General features: G+C 39.3%; 1 protein-coding gene across 1 annotated transcript; it reads right to left on the bottom strand.

Annotated features, from left to right (window-relative positions):
* Nucleotides 1-1930: 1930 nt before the first annotated feature.
* LOC117300222 (cytochrome P450 20A1-like) lies at nucleotides 1931-20149 on the bottom strand (the record flags this gene model as incomplete). The annotated part of the gene is made up of 12 exons (XM_033783950.1): nucleotides 1931-2318; nucleotides 3837-3901; nucleotides 4252-4363; nucleotides 5759-5879; nucleotides 6353-6526; nucleotides 7136-7214; nucleotides 8500-8667; nucleotides 10127-10272; nucleotides 11156-11325; nucleotides 11934-11986; nucleotides 16435-16529; nucleotides 20116-20149. Coding segments are annotated over 12 exons (1470 nt in total), but the record flags the coding sequence as incomplete, so codon positions are not given.
* Between the last annotated feature and the right edge of the window lie 154 nt (nucleotides 20150-20303).

Genomic DNA, 20303 nt, shown 5'->3' with positions numbered 1-20303 from the left:
AACAATACAAAATACCATTATGAACCATTTTATTTGTATAGATGAACCATCAGTTGAAGCACCATTACCAAAATATAACACTGACTTTAAGAAAAATGTATCCTTTTGTAAACTATGCAGCAGGTACAATAATAATGAAAAAAATAAAAAGTTATAATAGGGCCTAATGGAAGTAAGTATTCTTTAAAACATCCAACCTGTAAGTAATACATGAAACTGTATAAAGTGAATTACTGAAGTATAACAAATGAAACTAATTTGATATAAAATACTATAGAAGTCCACAAACAAGCTGACATTACCATAATTTATGTTATTAAATAGTTCCCATATAAACACAGCCTCCTTCTGATGACCTTAACCTTGTTAACCTAAATATCCCAAATTATGAAAAGCTTAAATCCCACATCCTTGTCCATGCACCCAGGCCCATAAACCCAGCCCTGTGGTTTGAACACCCAATACCCACATGGACCATGCCCTTGACCAAGCTTTTCCGATCCCCTCTAAAAAGTTTCAAGTTTTATAATAATAATTAATAGATTATTATTTCCTGATTTTGACGTGCTTTTCTGACCTCACCTACATCCGAGACTTGCCTCTCATCACACATCCGCAAGCTAGGTTTACATGTAGTGTATTATTGCAACCGTTTTATTAGTCAAATAAATTCATTTTACATTTGACTTGTATAGGATTTGAGGCATTGCATGGTGAGGTATCAATTAATATTTGGTTTGCGGTAACACCATGTGTGTATCTACTTGCCAGGTAGAGTTTGTTCTTAGAGAACTGTCTAGCTTTATTCTACTCCCGCGGAGTAGATAATCGGAGGTTTAGTTCGGGAGACTTCTCAGTTCTGAAAAGAACTGTCCTGCTTTTTAACATATTACCAGGGCGGATGGTATAGAAAATAGACTACTAAACTACTAATTAGCTTATAGGATCGCAATTAACTGTACTGCCGCGGAGTCAGTTCTGAATTGGTCTCAACTAGCTTGCTCTAGTCATCGTCAGGAGACTTGTATTATTATTATTATTATTATTACGCTTGGTATAACCAGGTTGTCATAATTTATTTGTTACATGATGTTAGTTTCATTGTATAGGCTATAACTACAATGATAGGATTAAAACCAGCGAATGATTCCAAAACCAAAAGTGCACCTTGAGGATACTTTGCCGTTATGTAGGCATACCCTAATATTCATACAAATTACATTACCTGAGAGAAACAAGGACACAACAAATAAGTTGTTGCTTATCACAAAACTTGTGTTGCAATCTTGAATAATTATGACATCTTGAATTACATCTTGAATAATTATGACAAGCACTGCCAACTCACAAGTTTCATGTTGTTTCCATGGTGCAGCCATACTGTTTAATGCCCGTTCTGGGTGAGTTTAAATTGGGGGAACGTCTCATGAAACAGTTACAATAATTTCGAGAAACTGATGAAAACCAAAATATTTACAGTGGGTGGGATAATTTTTGTGGTTATTTTCTGTCAATGACCTGTAGGTTATTAATACAGTTCAATAATAATAATCATAATAGTAAATCATTATATAGCGCCATATCCATCGAAAACGATGCTGCATGGCGCTAATACAGAGAAACTTTTAAAATATAGATAAACAGCAAGTTTAAAGACAGTGGACACTATTGGTAATTGTCAAAGACCAGTCTTTTCACTTGGTGTATCTCAACATGTGCATAAAACAACAAACTTGTGAACATTTGAGCTCAATTGGTCGCAGAAGTTGCGAGATAATAATGAAAGAAAAAACACCATTGTCACACAAAGTTGTGTGCATTTAGATGGTTGATTTCGAGACCTCAAATTCTAAATCTGAGGTCTCGAAATCGAATTCGTGGAAAATTACTTCTTTCTCGAAAACTATGGCACTTCAGAGGGAGCCGTTTCTAACAATGTGTTATACTATCAACCTCTCCCTATTACTCGTCACCAAGTAAGGTTTTATGCTAATAATTATTATCAGATTTGAATGTCAATGCGGATATTTTGTCCGCTTGAGTTACCCGAACCCCTGGACCGAGCCTAGCCTCTTTTCTCGAGATGGAACCAAATTTCGCTCTTAGGGGAGGTCACCATGCCGTAGAATTGCTCAATGTTTTGCCCCTCCACAAGATTGAACTTCAAATCCCGGCACAAGAGGGCGACAAATACAGCCATCTTGGCGTAGGCGAAGAACTTCCCGGGACAAACACGTTTCCCCGCAAAGCCAAATACTTGGAAAGCCATTTTGTGGCGTGGGGTGAAGTTGGCCACGCTGAATCGCTCGGGATCAAATCTGTGGAAGCAAAAAAATATGAAAATGGTTTATGAAACCATGCAAGGATATGGGTTCTGTTCCCTTTTAAAAAAGTGAGTTCTGGAACCTCTGGTCTGTCAAAGTAGAACAGTGAGTTCTAAAGGCACTACTAAGACAAAAGTAGCAGTGAGTTAGGGCACTATGACAAAAGTAGTACAGTGAGTTCTTTAGGCACCATGGCAAAAGCTGTACAGTGAGTTCTTTAGGCACGATGGCAATAGTAGTACAGTGAGTTCTTTAGGCACTATGGCAAAAGTTGTACAGTGAATTCTTTAGGCACTATGACAAAAGTAGTACAGTGAGTTCTTTAGGCACCATGGCAAAAGTTGTACAGTGAGTTCTTTAGGCACGATGGCAAAAGTAGTACAGTGAGTTCCTTGGGCACTATGACAAAAGTAGTACAGTGAGTTCTTTAGGCACCATGGCAAAAGTTGTACAGTGAGTTCTTTAGGCACGATGGCAAACGTAGTACAGTGAGTTCTTTAGGCACTATGGCAAATGTTGTACAGTTAGTTCTTTGGGCACGATGGCAAAAGTTGTACAGTGAGTTCCTTGGGCACTATGGCAAAAGTTGTACAGTGAGTTCTTTAGGCACTAAGGCAATAGTTGTACAGTGAGTTCTTTAGGCACTATGACAAAAGTAGTACAGTGAGTTCCTTGGGCACAATGGCAAAAGTTGTACAGTGAGTTCTTTAGGCACTATGGCAAAAGTTGTACAGTGAGTTCTTTAGGCACGATGGCAAAAGTAGTACAGTGAGTTCTTTAGGCACAATGGCAAAAGTTGTACAGTTAGTTCTTTGGGCACGATGGCAAAAGTTGTACAGTGAGTTCCTTGGGCACTATGGCAAAAGTAGTACAGTGAGTTCCTTGGGCACTATGGCAAAAGTTGTACAGTGAGTTCTTTAGGCACGATGGCAATAGTTGTACAGTGAGTTCTTTAGGCACTATGGCAAAAGTTGTACAGTGAGTTCTTTAGGCACTATGGCAAAAGTTGTACAGTGAGTTCTTTAGGTACTATGGCAAAAGTTGTACAGTGAGTTCTTTAGGCACTTTGGCAAAAGTAGTACAGTGAGTTCTTTAGGTACTATGGCAAAAGTTGTACAGTGAGTTCTTTAGGCACTTTGGCAAAAGTGGTACAGTGAGTTCTTTAGGTACATATGGCAAAAGTTGTACAGTGAGTTCTGGGCCCTCTGCGAAGGTAGCACAGTAAGTCATTGGCCCTCCAAAGGAACCGTGAGCTGTAGCTGTTCCCTAGGGTAGAATAGTGAGTTCTCTGACTCACAAATGTCCAGTTTGCCTACGTTTTTTACTTTTTACCTAACACGAACATTTCAATTGGTGAAATCTAGATTCTGGTGGTATGTACATTGAAAGCTAGAGGGTATAATGAATTTATGTACTTTTCCATTGAGATGCCAGCAAACAATTATTTGTTAAAGCTGCAAGCCCAGTGCAACTGATACACCAATGAATTCAGACATGCAAAGTTTCACCTACTTTTCGGGCTCAGGCCAGAGATCTTCATCTTTCAGCGCTACCCCAAGAGCGTGCCACACAGGAGTCTAGAAAGAACATTCACAAAATGACTGAGCAGTTTAACAAAAATAACAAAATAGTTTGGGGAATTGATCCGTGGCGAGACGTAGAGTGCACCTCCACAATTACAAGCATGCATCACTTTGTCCACACCAATTAATATGAGAAGTTAATTTTGTTTTGTACATATTGTTTGTTCTCAAAATGGCGGACAGGATGGGTGTGTGTGACAGTGATGTATGAACGTATGGTATAGTGCACTGTCGACTTAAGGCACCATTTGGGCCTGAAATTAGTTAATAAATAAGACAGCCCAGTATATAGAATAGAAGGAGTTGAGGCAGTGTCTTAGGTTTATACATGTATACGTACTCACCCCTCCTGGGATGACATGACCCCCTAGCTTACTATCATTATCCTGAAAGCGAGCAGTATAGGGGGCCAGAACAGACACACGTAGTCCCTCATTGATCACCTGACGAAGGTATCTAAACGAAATCAGAATAATTTAAATCAAGAGTTTTAACTTATGAGGCCCGTGGTGAAACCAATCGTTTGTAAATATTATAAATAGTGAATAATTATTATTGTTACTAAAAAACGAATACAACAAAAGCATCAACCATGATTTTTTTTTTTTATTAACGTATGGTGCGAAGTTTTCAACATTCTATGTTGAAAAACTCATATCTGCTGTTACGGTTTCAATCTTTGCTTCATTTCGTTTGTTGTTTGAATCATCAAGGTGCAATGCTTATGTACAGTGACTACCTTGAAAACTAATTTGGCTTTTACCGTCGAAACCGACGAGTGACAAGCACTGTATTTTCCCTGAAGACAAGCAGAGTGCTGTTTTTAAATGTTGAGACCACACCAGCTGTTTTCAGTACCAACACTCCCCAAAAAGAGAGTTTACAAATGGTTGTAACCCACAAAGTCTACTATAATGTAGTTTCTTCTTTACCGTACTGGATGAGCATAATTTGTTTACCCTCAAAAGCGATTAGTGCTAAGCACTGCGTTTTCCTGAAGACAAGTAGAGCATCGGCTCTTTTTAAAGCAATCGCACAACATCGGTAAACAGTATTGTCCAAAGGCTCACACTTCGTGTATCACAAATATAAAATAACAAACCTGTACAAATTTAGGCTCAATCGGTCATCGGAGTCGGAAGAAAATAACGGGAAAACCCACCCTTGTTTCCCCACGTTTCGCCGTGTCATGACATGTGTTTAAAATAAATCCGTTATTCTCGATATCGAGAATTGATAATTGTTTTAATGTTTTCTCAAAAAGTAAAGCATTTCATGGAATAATATTTCAAGGGAAGTCTTTCACCATTACCTTCTGTAAACCCTGTAAGTTATTTGTAAATTTGTGGACTTTTAATTTTTGTTCTGTTCAGAAAGTGTCCAATGGCTTTATGATGCCAACACTTCATAAGATATTTTACACCTGGTTGTACCCACAAGTTTACTATTAGGTATAATATACTTCTTACTGTATACTTACTGAGCATCACGTCATCGTGTTTGCTCGGAGGTCTATAGTGGTTAAGATGTTTGCTGTAGAATGATGGTACAGAACTTTTATTAAAAAGAACTTGTGCTGATCACACATCAATATGGTAAAACCCAAATTTATTACATCTATTGCAGTGATGACCAAATTTAACCTTACTTTATATTGATATCAACAGTCTCTGAAGCTTGATTTATGATTATTTATTCTCAAAATTGTAATAAAACTTGTTTTAATTTTGAAGTTTACACTGTTCCCCAAAACCAAACACAGAGTGTTCGTAATTTTACAAATACTACATTTCATAGTTGTCCCTGTGTTGTCATTTAACGGAATTAAACGTTAAAATTGAATTGACTCACTTCATGTCCTTCACATTTGATTTGTCCACCTCCCCATCACCAAGAACCTCCTTGATCTCTTGATGCAACTTCTCCTGGCAGTCCTGGTTTGAAGCCAAGAAGTACAAAATCCAAAGCAACACTAACGGTCAAGAAAATCATGAAGATAAACAACTAATCAGACACAAGAAAATGTACATGCAGGATTTCACATCTGACAGTTTTGTGAAGGTATTGATGGAAAGAACAATTATCGTGAGCCTTTTACTCTTTTTTTAAACAAATTTCCCTGACCATGTCATGTGAAATAGCCATTTCCAGTTGAAGCTAGAGGCGCTAAAAAGGCGCTAAAAAGGCTTTTTAATACACATCACCAACCTCTACCCTCGCATGTACCCATTTGTACCCCTTGGTGAAGATAGTAATATAGCAAAGCATCTTGCTCATGGACACATGTCACGACCGGGATTCGAACCCACACTCCGATTATCTTAACCACAAGAACTTGTATAAACAGTACAGCGCAGGATTTCCTTCGGAGAAATTAAGAATTTTTTCTTACTGGCATTCCGTTAATGTAACGGCCTGAAAACTGGCAGACTGTTTAGTACTCACAATTTCCAGAGGTGTGGAAGCCACCCACCATGTAGCTGATACAGTCGCTTAGTATCTGATCTTCTGGTAGTTCATTCTCAAGGAGTACGTCGATAAAACGTTGGTGTCCGGCTGTGGGGTTTGTTTTACGTTCCTTCATAACGTTGCGCACAATACCATACATGACCTCCAAAGCTGTAATTAAGCCACACAAAACATAACCCAATAGAAATTATTCTTTTTGTTTTTTACCCATACACCGGTGTGTGTTAGCACTGTATACTCAGTACTTTCCCGAGTCCTGTGAAAAAATTATCACAGGCATAATACTCGGGTGTGATTCGAACCCAAGACCGTTGCAATTCTAGAGCAGTGTCTTACAACTAGACTACCGAGATTGCCCGATAGAGGCAGTTCGAACTTTGTTTTGGCAGCGGGTACCGCAACGATATAATTAATAAATGTTAAATAGAGAGCACTGGTCACTACACTTCACAAGTGACCGTGTACCAATACAAGTTTGAGCCTGGCGGCCGTCGGGAGGAGGGTTACGTTATCGCAACTAAAGTTTGAGATGCACTTATTTTTTTTCTTCAAATAAAATATTGCACTTCGTGTGAAAGGACTGTCGTCTGAAAAGGTTGATCCGTTAAAAGTATACAATTATTGGGGAATACCGCGTTTAGTACACCATTATCCTTAGACAATACAATTGCAATTACTCTTAATTTAGGAGTGGTATGAGCTGGCCAAGGTGGGTGAGAGGGGTGGGGTCCATCCGAGTGTCTTTGTTCGGCAACTGACCTTCATTAAACTTCTTCTCCCGGTCGCTTCCTTTCACATGAAGACCTTCAGTGAGGCTCCTCTCCATATCATACCAGCACTAATTGGAAGAAGAAACAAACATAAATGTGAATAACAGTATTGGCAGGTTCAGCTGTTTATTTTTGTAGATGATTTCCCCATCAAGAAAACTCAGCAAACTCCCACAAGGGGGATAAACACCAAGCTGGGCAACAACCAGTCTCTCTCATACAAACATTGGTTTAAACGTCCATGATTATTATTTGTACAAATCAATAAATTGTGATTCAGTAACTAATAGACGACAATGCTTACTCTACTCATTGTGAAATCAGAGGTTAGCTTGGTAGGAAAATAAATACATAAAGCCGGCCTCAGGTCGACCTACGATTTTCTTGCGCCCGCAACAAACCGTCGGCAACGCGCAGACAAAATATTCTCAGGTCACAACAACTGAGAACTCGTTCCCTGCGATTGGTTCCCGACCGGCGGGATCGCGTCGGACAAGTTTAAATTTTTCTACTCTTGCGACTGTTTTTTTTTCGAGCGGCAATTGTTTCAGATTGTCTTAAAATCATCTCAGTTACGCTCAGGTGGTAAATAATCGCTGACTGAAAAATTCCCGATGGTCTTAGCTCAGGCGCAGTGTGATCATGAAAAGTCAGTCACTGACTATGTTGACGCAAGGTCGACCTGATGCTGGTGTCGCATGCAATTATGTCCTCTATGCATACTATCCGGAGGACATTATTGCATATTATTGCATATGCAATAATGTCCACCGGACGGTTTTGCATATTCAATCGTGTCCGCTGCTGCATAATGCAATTGTGTCCGCCCGGACACATTTGCATATGCAGTTGTGTCCACCCCCGTGCAAAACCGTCCTTGCAGTAAATTGAACGCCCTTGGTAGACAGAACACGTTTGCCATTTTTTACAAGCAAAGTGCATGTCAGGACATGGGAAATATTCGGCCGTTGGGTATTCGCTGCAATTATAAAATACGTGAATGTTCATGCTGCATATTATACGTAGGTTCAGTGCATGCACGCTCGCTTACACATTATGTACAGTCATGTGTCCACCGTTTTTGCATAGCCCAGACACGATTGCATATGCAAAAGTGTCCGGAGCGGACAGTATTGCATGGCGGACACGATTGCATCTGACACCGGATTAAGCGGAGAGACCAACGCCCTGGAGTCATCTGCGCCAGTTCAATGGGCACAGGGTGATTAATATGGGGCTTAAAATTGAGGTCGTAGCGGTTTTCCAAAAACTACAGAAAGGGGCTCCGCAACACACACTTTAATATTATTACTTTGAATACTTTTTTGAAAAGATTTTTTAAGGAAAACTTACATCATTGTAGGCTTGACGAAATGTGTTAACAATCTCTTCAGAATCGAAGTAGTTTCCGAAGGATGTACGAGTCAGGGCCTTGATAACAACAATGTGGCAGTGATGCATCAGCGAGACGTGCTCGTCCTTCGGAATAGCGGAGAGTTTCTGCACTAACTCACGAGCCAACTAAATAATATCAACATTACGAAATGATTCAAGAGCCTGCCTTCTCAATCGATATTTTAAACCCCTTATCGAAAACTGATTTTGAACTATACTATAGGTCAGATGTGAAGCTGTAGATTTGTATAAGAAAACCTCCGGATTAGAGAAATAAGAACATCATACTTTTATTGGGATTAATAAAGTTAATTAAAGAAATACATTTTTATCTGAGACAATACTTGGAAGTTTAGTGTAACTAAATTTGGCAAGGTTCATAATGGGTGCACCCGATCCTGAAAAGTAGCTCGTCACGCGTGACGGTAATATATTTCGGGCACTCTATAGAACCATGGCCTCTTCCCCCTCAAGCTTCGCTTATAAACAGCGGTGGGTAGTCATGGTATTCACATGGAAGCAAATGCCAAGTTAATTTCCCAAGCGCTCAATCCGCAATGTGAAAGGAATAGATCACTGGGGAAGAGCGAATCTTATTCATTGTGATATTAAAGCAATCATACTTTTGAGCATCATTGTTTGGACTCAATTGGTCATCGAAAGTGCAATAGAATAATCACAGAAAAGACACCCTTGTAGAGCACAACAATTAATTTGTGTGCTTTCAGATGCCTAAAAGTGGCTTCAGGCCCGAGTCTTTGAACATTTGAGTGAGAAATTACCTCTTTCTCAAAGAGTTACAATATCTCAGAGAGAGCCGTTTCTTACAATATTGTCTATCAACAGCTCCACATTGCTCGTTATACCCTGTATGTTTTTTTTTTATGTTAACAATAGTTTTTTAGTTATTATCAAACTACCCTACTTCAGAGGGAGCCGTTTCTAACAATGTTTTAAACTGCAACAAATATTTAATGGCCTGACGTTTCGACCCTAGCAGAGTCTTTCTCGGAGGCTAAATGAGAACACAACAGACATGATAGGATAACTAAAGTGAAACATAGTGAAGCACATTCTGTTTCACTTAGTTACCTGGGCCCGATTTCATAGAGCTGCTAAGCACACAAATTTGCTTAGCATGAAATTTCTTCCTTGATAAAAACAGGATTATCAACCAATTTTCCATATGATTTTCAGGATAGGCAAACAACAGCTGAATACCAGTAACAAGCAATTTGCAACTTGATTGGTAATCCTGTTTTAATCAAGGAAGAAATTTCATGCTAAGCAAATCTGTGTGCTTAGCAGCTCTATGAAATTGGGCCCTGTTCATGTTTGTTGTGTTCTCATTTAGCCTTCGAGGAAGACTCTGCTAGGGTCGAAACGTCAGGCCATTAACTATTTTTGCATTTATATCATCGGTCCATTTGGTTGGTAAGGTGTTTGCAACAGCAATTTTTTTTTCTCTCAATGTTTATACTATCAACAGCTCCCCATTACTCGTCACCAAGTCAGTTTTTATGCTAACAATTATTTTGAGCAATAACCAATAATGTCCATGCCTTGAAGTTCATAAAAAAACTACCTCATTGAATGTTCCGTAGTAATTTCCAAGGCTAGTATGTGCGAATGCGGGGTCATACATGATGCGCCTTTTCTTTCCCTCAGCTTTATTAGTAAACTCGACAGAACTCTTTCCATACAGAGGCAGAAAGATTTCAAACAATTCACCTGTGAAAAGAGAATACCCGCTTACATCGATACAGGCAAAACTTAAAGGAACAGTCGAGTTGGTCTTTGAAAAGCGTTTGTAACTGTTTGTTATAAAATACATTATGACTAGAAAGATATTTTGAAAGTAGAATATAATGATCCACACAAGTATCATGCGAAATTGCGTGGTTTTCCTTTTACCTCGTCGACTAACACTCTCGGCCATTTATGGGAGTCAAATAAATGCCTGACCGTGTTAGTCGACAAAGTAAAAGGAAAACCACGCAATTTCGAGGCACATTTGTGTGGATCATTGTATTCTACTTTAAAAAAATCTTTCGAACCATATGCATTTTATAACAAACGGTTACAAACACTTTTCAAAGACCAACTCGACCGATCCAAGGTAACGTGTACCTTTAAAGTGTTTTTAGTTATCAGGACAATTTATTAAGGTAATCAGGAGCTTTGAGCATGGAAACAGCAAGCCACTCTTACTGCCTGCACAATGTTTTCCTCAATTCAAAAGACATTTGTAAATACTTCCATCCTCTCTCCCCAGTTATGGATTGGTAGGAACTTATACTTATGCTAATCAAAGTTCAATTCAATCAAATTCAAATACACTTTTTTTTGTTTCCATACTTCCTTGAAAAATATCGACGTACAAGCAAGCAAACACATTGGCCTAAGCATCTGACGTCACACTTCGAGGCTCGTGAATATTGAGCCAATACGTAAATATTCACCTTTGACCTGGCATGGAAAGCTCATGTCACTGCATGTAATGACCTCAAGCGACAACAGAGGGCGCACCAAGCCGAAGTGGTTTTTGGTGCCTTTAAAAGTCAAGAGCCGCATCCTATGTCTGAAGCAAAATAGGGCAAATTACTTTACTTACAAGGTCGATCAAATACCCCCATGTGTTCCTTGAAGAGCTCTGGTGACGCTATACTGACAGTGAACGTTTTACCATACCAGAAGGATGCAATAGATCCATATGTCTTATGCAGCTTCATAAGAAACTCGTGCACTGTACCCTCGGCACCCATTTCTGCCAAGTTACCATTCCTGTATACAAGTTGAAAGTAAAATACAGGATTGAGTATTGTGAAGTTTGTACCGTTGTCAAATCTATGTTTCTGAAATTAACTGTAAGTCAAGAAAATAGCATTTGCATACCAACAAAATTAATTAGGGTCACGTCACGACGGGCAATTGGCCCGAAACAGTGCCCTGTATTAAAGCCATTGGACACTTTCGGTAAACAGTATTGTCCAAGGTCCACACTCCGTGTATCACAACTTCTATAAAAAATAACAAACCTGTGCCAATTTAGGCTCAATCGGTCATCGGAGTCAGGAGAAAATAACGGGAAAACCCACTCTTGTTTCCGCACGTTTCGCCGTGTCACGACATGTTTAAAAGAAATCCGTAATTCTCGATATCGAGAATTGATAAATTTTGTTTTAATGTTTTCTCAAAAAGTAAAGCATTTCATGGAATAATATTTCAAGAGAGGTCTTTCACCATTACCTTCTCTAAACCCTTTAAGTTGTTTGTAAATCTGTGATTTTTTTTTCTGTGCTGAAAGTGTCCAATTGCTTTAAGTGGTGCAGGTAGCAAGCCCGTATGGTGCCCCTTGACATTGTTATTGTCAACTTTGATAAAACCGTTACTTTGCATCTGTCGGGTCCAAACCAGGAATTGATGTCTTTCTCTTTCTTGAACCCTGAAGAGAAATGGATAATGAAGAGTTAAAACATACAAGCCAAATACTTCACTGATAGCATCACAACATAGGACCAACGTTGAGCTAAATGACCATTTTTACTGGACCAGCATTGGCTGTGACGAAAAACATTTCTACAACGATATCAGAATTATACACGCATTAAGCCCGGTTCATACTTCTTGCGACTGCGAATGCGAAGCGAATTTAACGTGAATTTGACGTCACACCCTCCTTTCGCAGCAATTATTCGCAAGGGGTGAGAGCAGAGGGCAACTGCTGCGAATTTTTCGCTTAGCATTCGCATTCGCAGAAAGTATGAACCGGGCTTTATGCTATTTTTATATTGTATCACAATTTCATTTGCATCCCCGAATTTTCTAAACGATTTAACGTCCTTGAAACGTTACAGGAAGCGGACATTAAACATTATCAAAATGTGGATAAATATAAAACAACATCAAAATATAGTAACCTTTTTTTTGGTCAACCAACATAATATGAACAGCTGATTGATAACAAAAATATCAGTCAGTGAGTAAGGCTCCACGTCAAAACTATCCCCATGAATATTCAGGGATGTCTGTCCCGGTCGTGGTTGTCGGGATAAATTGTTATATTTTAGTTTCTCTCCCGGCTGGCTCTCTCCCGGTGTGGCGGTTTCAGTCTTCCGGGTGACGTAGTCGGACATATCAGCACGTTGTTCGAACGGTTTTAGCTTTCCGGCGTGTTCAGTTTTCCGGGTGACCTGTCAGATACCGCCGCGAGTACCCTGGCGAGTACTGTAGTTCTCTCAGCAGTGACCCCAAATTGTTTATATTACGATTCTTTTCCGTGTAGTCACATAATCTCTTGCCCCATCTTTACATGTATTCATGGGTACAACTTTAGGCAGGTCACACTCTGCTTGCATGATAAAACAACTCATACGACCCACGCGTTTGCCGCTAGTTGTACTCGACTCGTGGACGCCGCCATGACAGCTACCGGAGGGTAACGGACGACTCAATACGGCACTAAAAATGGACTACTTTCGCTTGCTGTGCGCAGGCATCACATGACGTAAAGCTACCGTATTTGGTCATTCGGAAAATTGAACACAGCGGAAAGTTGAAACCGCCACACCGGTGGTGGACCACACTGTCCAGCGGTTTCAGTCTTCCGCCGTGTTCAGTTTTTCCGGGTGACGTAGCCAGACATTTCAGCACGTTGTTCGAACGGTTTTAGCTTTCCGGCGTGTTCAGTTTTCCGGGTGACGAGACAATACACACATAATAACACATCTGTAATTACACAGTATTGACTTTTTTGTCACATATACAAACTGATTTTATTTCCTTTTATTTCCATTTTGAGTGAACTTATTTCCCAAGAAAATTTGACTAAGTCACTGGACCATTCTCTGTATTTCAACGTGTAAAATCACCATCTATAATTTCAACGTGTAAAGCACCATCTATATTACCCTTGAAATGGGGGCATATTTTTCTTCCATGACCAACTCCTCTAAACACACCAAATTCTCTCATACGATCCACACGTTCGCCGCCTCGTTGTACTCGTGGACGCCGCCATGACTGCTACTGGAGAGTAACACACGGATGACTCAATACGGCACTAAAAATGGACTACTTTCGCTTGCTGTGCGCAGGCATCGCATTACGTAATGTTACCGTATTTGGTCGTTCGGAAAACTGAACACGGCGGAAAGTTGAAACCGCCACACCGGTGTTTGTTTATGCGGTTTTGCCACTGATAAGATCTAACATCCCTGGGTTAGGCTGTCACGGTGTTCTCCCGGGGATTGTTTGGACAAGGTGCCTAATATAAACAAAGCTGGTCATTGCCAACGTAAAAGCAATAGCAGGCCTGATACGTTACGGATTGCCTCTTGCCCCACGTGCCTTGGTGCCCTTGAAATGCTCAAGTAGAAATTTTCAATTTACAATTTCCTCATAAACTACCAAGGAGCAAATGCCTTGGTGCCCTTGCCCTTTAAAAAAAATGAAGCCTACAGGGCTGCAATGTGAATTGTCGGAAATGAATGCCGGTAGAAAAAGAACAATTGAAAATTGCCGGTAGTTCTTGTGTATATATAATTGTTTGTGTAATTGCTTTTCAGTTGCCATCTTTTGTTCGAGTTTTTACTGCAATTTTAGAGTGTTTTATTTATAGTATATAAATGTGTACTTTTTATGAGCTAGGTCTGGGAGGGCACATCTTTTTTGATGATTTTGGTGTTGTCTTCTTTTTTTTCACTTTTGCCCTTCCTTCGACGGCTTGTGCTTGTTTTGTCGTTTGTCCGAGGAATTAAAATAAATAAAAAAAAGTAAAATAACATTAGGCCTACATAAAAAAAAATATAAAAAAATAAATTCATCGATGTCATGCAAAATACTAATTAATGTGTAGTCGTTTGTTCGCTATTTTTTATTTTTCGTGACCCAGATGGCCGATCGATCTCAAACTTCTACATGTTTATCAGTTTATGTATCTCTGATGGTTAGTTATGGTGCATATGGTGGATTACATAGTGCTCTAGCCGATCCACATTCTTGGCTTCAGACAGTCGTCAAACCGAAATTAATTCAAGAAGAAAGCGCGCCCTCTGTCGGGTTATTACGTTACTATACGTTACAGTTCGTTACGTCACAAGGACATACACTCTAAAAATCAAAGAGTTGAATCCAACACTTGCAATAGCTCGGTGAGTGGCCAAACTTTGACAGTGTTGGATCCAGCGTTTTAAATTTCTGATCCAACGCAGAAAGGGTTAATTCAACAATTTAAGTGTTAATTCAACATTTCTCAACAAAATTCATAGGAATTGTTGGATCAGCTTTTTAAACGTTGAACTGGCACTTAAATTGTTGACTGAATACTTTAAAATGTTGGATTTAACATATTAAATGCTGGATTCAACACTTTCAAAGTGTTGTCACTCACCAAACTCTTGCAAGTGTTGGATTCAACTCTTTAGTTTTTAGAGTGTAGTGACGTCTTGGACCAAGACTATTTGATAACCCGACACATACCAGTTGGCACACAATCAACTGAGCAGAACGTTAACTATTCAGGGCTTGTTTTTTTTAAAAATAGAATTCATGAATCTGTTTTTCTCATACATAAAAGGCCATCATCCTATGTAGTCACGGTTTGATGAACGGCAGCTATTTTGCCAAAGGCATCTGTTTATACGTCTGGTAGACCATTTTGTGAGGATTGTGCTCTCACGCTACCACTGGTTTTACAATTATGTAAACCCCTTCAAAATTTAACTATAGATAGCCTTTTCCGATTGCATGCCTCACGACCAGACAAGGTTAACAGTTTGTCTTGTTTACACACGAAAAATGTGGACAAACACTAAAATATTGTCCAGTTTATAATTAATTGATGAAAAGTCATCACAGCCATCTGCTGAATTACGACAATTAAAATAAAAAATAGTAAAAAGATGGAAATATTGAGAAATTGTATTTTTAGTAAAATATATTTCTTTAAATACCCAAGTACCCACATAAAGATTCATATACACAAAACGTCAGTATAACAAAAGTATGGCGGACTACAAATGCACATTAAATAAGATATTTCTACAGTTATAATAATGAAGGACTATACGACTCCAGAGTGAAAGGCTAATCAAACTTATCTCTCTTCTGGACAGACTGTTTTGTACCATATTTACGGCAATCATGATACGTATACCATGTAATGTGTACATGCACATGTACAAACACGCAGAACACCAATCTGCAACGGTAAACCGACACTTAGGCCATGACAGTTATCATTTATTCATAAATACCTCAGACAGTTTCGCTATTCCTATTGGTGGAGAGCGCGTCACGTGTGTGTGTGTACAAATCTTTGTTTATGACCGGTAAAAATTTTAACCAGTTATTTTCAGTAATTACCAATGTGTCCAGTGATTTTATAGAGTACAATTTTCTAGTTTTATTCATTAATAATCGAATTTTGTAGATATTGCCAACAATCAGGAGTGAATGTATTATGTCCGAAATTTTTTAATTACAAACGAACATAATTGTTTTGTGCTACTTTTGCTGTAATTTCACTGTACTATTATTTCATCAATCAACATTATTGTTATCAAGTAAAACCAATTCATTTATATTATAAAGTGTCCAGGCTCTGCACAAGCCTTTGCTTTTTTTCCTGGTGCCCTCCTCCTATCAACCTTTGTTCTTTGTTCTTGTATGTTTTAAGATTATTTATTGTGATATTTGGAGAATTATTTTTCTTCTCATTTAAGGCGTTTTACTATGTCCAAAGCTGCTGTATAGGCTTCTAACCAAAAACTGTAATTGCGGTTAATTAAAGTGATCGCCAAAGTATATTCCACTTTATTAACTGTAACAAGTGTTATGAGAGTTGAAATTTGTTTAAGCTGAGGTTTTGATTTCTTATTAATTTATACTTACATCAGAGTAAAAGTAAACCACTGCCCCTATCAAAGCTACTACAAACGTCACTGCAAAAATAGCAAGCATCTTCAAGTTGGTTGGGTCTCTCAGCTCTGTGGAGAAATATATAGTTTTCATTCATTATTTTTTTCATTCGTTCATTTTTATTAAAAAAACTTGCAGCACGAAGCTGAATAATATGGCATTACAAGGTAAAAATATTGATTAAAATTGCAGAGATAAAAAAAAAATACAATTTCACCACCACGGGCCCACGGGGTACATTTAGGAACATTATAAAAGAAGACGACAATAAAAACATATATATATTATATAAACCACTGTACTTGTTTTATGCCTCTGAAGAAGGTCCGGATTGGATCGAAAGCTAAGGCCATCTACCCTATTCATTATTATTATATAAACCACTGAAATACTCTTAAAAATGCACAGGGTGTTGTGGGAACCCTCTTGTACACTGAAACCCCACTATGGAATAAACCAGCTAAAAAAAGGTAACCCTAGCAGTTAAAAACTGAACAGATGACAAAAACAATGATGGCAAAACAAAATGGGAAAACATATAACCACAGTAAAACACTATTTCTACTCATCATCACAAAAAAACTATGCAGCATCTCAGCAACTACGATTTTACGTGAAGCTTAAGAAGTTGGTATCAATGCGTGGCAATGTGTTTTGTGTCCTCCAAGTACAGCCCCGTGGCTCTGCGAGAGAAAGCAATAGGGCCTCATGCATAAAAAAAACTTTATGTGAAAATTTGAGCTTGATCGATCGTCGGAGTCGCGAGATAACAATAAAAGAAAAAAACACCCTTGTCACACGAAGCTGTGTGCTTTCAGATGCTTGATTTCGAGACCTCAAGTTCTAAACATGAGGTCTCGAAATCAAATTCGTGGAAAATTACTCCTTTCTCCAAAACTACGTCACTTCAGAGGGAGCTGTTTCTCACAATGTTTTATACCATCAACCTCTCCCCATTACTTGTTACCAAGTAAGGTTTTATGCCAAAAATAAGTGCCCACTGCCTTTAAAAATACGGCACAAAATGAGGTGTCCCACTTCCACACTGTGTGGGCAGAGCACAAACCCTAACCTTGCTCAAGCAAGGCAGTCAAATTATTCACTCCGAAAAAAGACCGGCGCTATATAAAAACCTACCCATATACATTGTGCGTAAAATCGCACGACACAATGCCCCCGTACGCTATCCGCACGCGTCAGCCGTCCAGGACGAACGTCGGTAATTATCTGCACACGTTCGTCCTCGAAAAAAAAAAAACCGCCACACACCGGGGTCGACCCAGGGAAGCTAAACGAACGCACCCATATGAGGGCTGGCACCCATCAGGGCTTGGTTCGCAGTAAACACACAGAAACGGTGTTACGCATAACCGTATTGATATAGTTTGTACTTTGCACAATACAGTGGACACTATTGGTAATTACTCAAAGTATAATTATTAGCAAAGCCTTGTAATAAATGGGGAGAGGTTGATAGTATAAAACGTATACAAAACTGTGAGAAACGGCTTCCTCTAGAGGAACGTATTATAGTTTTCGAGAAAGAAAGTAATTTTCCACGAATTCGATTTCGAGACATCAGATTTAGAATTTTAGGTCTCGAAATCAAGCATCTGAAAGTACACAACCTCGTGTGTCAAGGTTTTTCTTCCATTATTATCTCGCAACTTCATGCAGGGACATGTCAGGATGACTCAGGTACAAACTGCGTCTCTCTATATAGCAGTTTTAGTTCCAGGATTATTTAAGAGTTTTTTGGAAGTCCGTTTTTGTAAACCATTTAGCTACTGTACCGCCCAGCCGCCTAATCAGTATGAGCATTGAGCCAGAAAAAAGCCTTGAAAAGCTATTGTGTCCATTTTATCCGTGTAGGGACTAAAGGGTTAATATATTATTTGTTGTCCATTCATCGCCCGTGCCGTGTTTCTGGGGCCAATGTATGTTCATGCATTAAAGACAGTGGACACTTTTGGTAATTGTCAAAGACTAGTCTTCACAGTTGGTGTATCTCAACATATGCAAAAAATAACAAACCTGTGAAAATTTGAGCTCAATCGGTCTTCGAAGTTGCAAGATAATAATGAAAGAAAAAACACCCTTGTCACATAAAGTTGTGTGCTTTCTGATGCTTGATTTCAAGACCTCAAGTTCTAAACTTGAGGTCTCGAAATCAAATTCGTGGAAAATTACTTCTTTCTCGAAAACTACGTCACTTCAGAGGGAGCTGTTTCTCACAATGTTTTATACCATCAACCTCTCCCCATTACTCTTAATCAAGAAAGGTTTTATGATGATAATTATTTTGAGTAATTACCAATAGTGTCCACTGCCTTTAAAAGTGCCCAATTTTGGAGGGGTAGCGGGTCCACTTCCTGGCGGCTGGTCTCGCCTTGAAAATCGTCAACGCACGTGTTTTGTACGAGAGGAAAGCCCTGAAATTGGCCTACCAATGGTCCCAAACTTTTCTAGATTTAGCATTTAGATTATGGTGTCGTATGGCGTATGGATATTTATACAGAAAAAAACAACTTTTTGAGACCTGATAAAAATTGTGTACACTTTCGCCCACCAAATCGAAAAACATAATTGAATACCAACCACCCTCGTGTGCTAATACCCAAATTTTGCACCAGCGCCGTAGTGATAGGACATGCCTTTATGTCTGTGTATGGAGGAGGAAGGAATTGGTTCCAAGAAATACCATAAGCCTTTTTGATGTAGGGGGGACTTGATAGGAGTGTACTGTTGGTTTGGGTGTATTCACACAATTTTACCCAAAACCCTATAATGCTGTTATTGTAGCATTGTGTCCGCCATATCTAAAAAAGGGTTATTGGTGTTGCGCGGTCACATATTATACAAATATTGACTGCTTCGAGTGCTATATGTGATTAAAACTATGACTCCCGAGGTAATCCCCGGGAGCGTTCTATTTTCCCGAGGCGAAGCCGAGGGAAAATAGAACGCTACGGGGATCACCGAGGGAGTCATAGTTGTTAACCATTGCACGAGTAAAAGCAGTCAATATTTGTTTAATAACACCCCAACCCCAAACATTTCTAAATACTGTACTATTATTATTAAGTTACAGACCTGAGTGCTTCAATCCATCCACAGACGACGAGAATACAGATTGCCACTTTTACTATGCTGCATGTAGTGTCGTGCAATCCGAAATGGTTACAGACTATTATATTAACCATTTAGTCATGTGACGCGCTCTAAACCAATGAGCAGCCAGAATACTTGCAAGGGGTGTTATAAACACAACTTCATCTCTCCCCTCAAAAACTGTACACAATCTTGTAATGCAACAAATAGTTAATGGCCTGACGTTTCGACCCTAGCAGAGTCTTTCTCGAAGGCTAAATGACAACACAACGAACATGAACAGGTAACTAAGTGAAGCATAAGCAGTGAAGTGGAAATACATGAATGGGGTTAGAAAGCATACATAAAAAAGCAGGGGGTAAACAATGAATAGGGGGATAAAAGGGGGGGGGGTGAAGGGAAGGGACTGGCTTGACCACAACAAGCAAGAAGATGTATATTTTTGTATCATCTGCAAACATTTTCTGGGAGATCGTTGATGTAAATGATGAAAGAGCATGGACCTCAGCACCGATCCCTGGGCCTGGGGTACTCCACTCTCACCACATCTGCCACATGTGAAGAGGGGTTGTTCTAAAACCCCCTCGACCCCCTCGACCCCCACGACCCACGACTCTCCGACGTCCGCCCCGTGTTCGAAGAATGTCCCAATTCCGAATTCATAAAATGTCGCTTTACGGCCGAGCAAGAATTAAGTCCCCGATTTAGAATTTACAGTGTGTGATCCGCGA

This window comes from Asterias rubens, chromosome 15 (assembly GCF_902459465.1).
Source record: "Asterias rubens chromosome 15, eAstRub1.3, whole genome shotgun sequence".
In the NCBI taxonomy this organism is placed as follows: domain Eukaryota; kingdom Metazoa; phylum Echinodermata; class Asteroidea; order Forcipulatida; family Asteriidae; genus Asterias; species Asterias rubens.
This window is presented reverse-complemented; position numbering and strand designations above follow the sequence as displayed.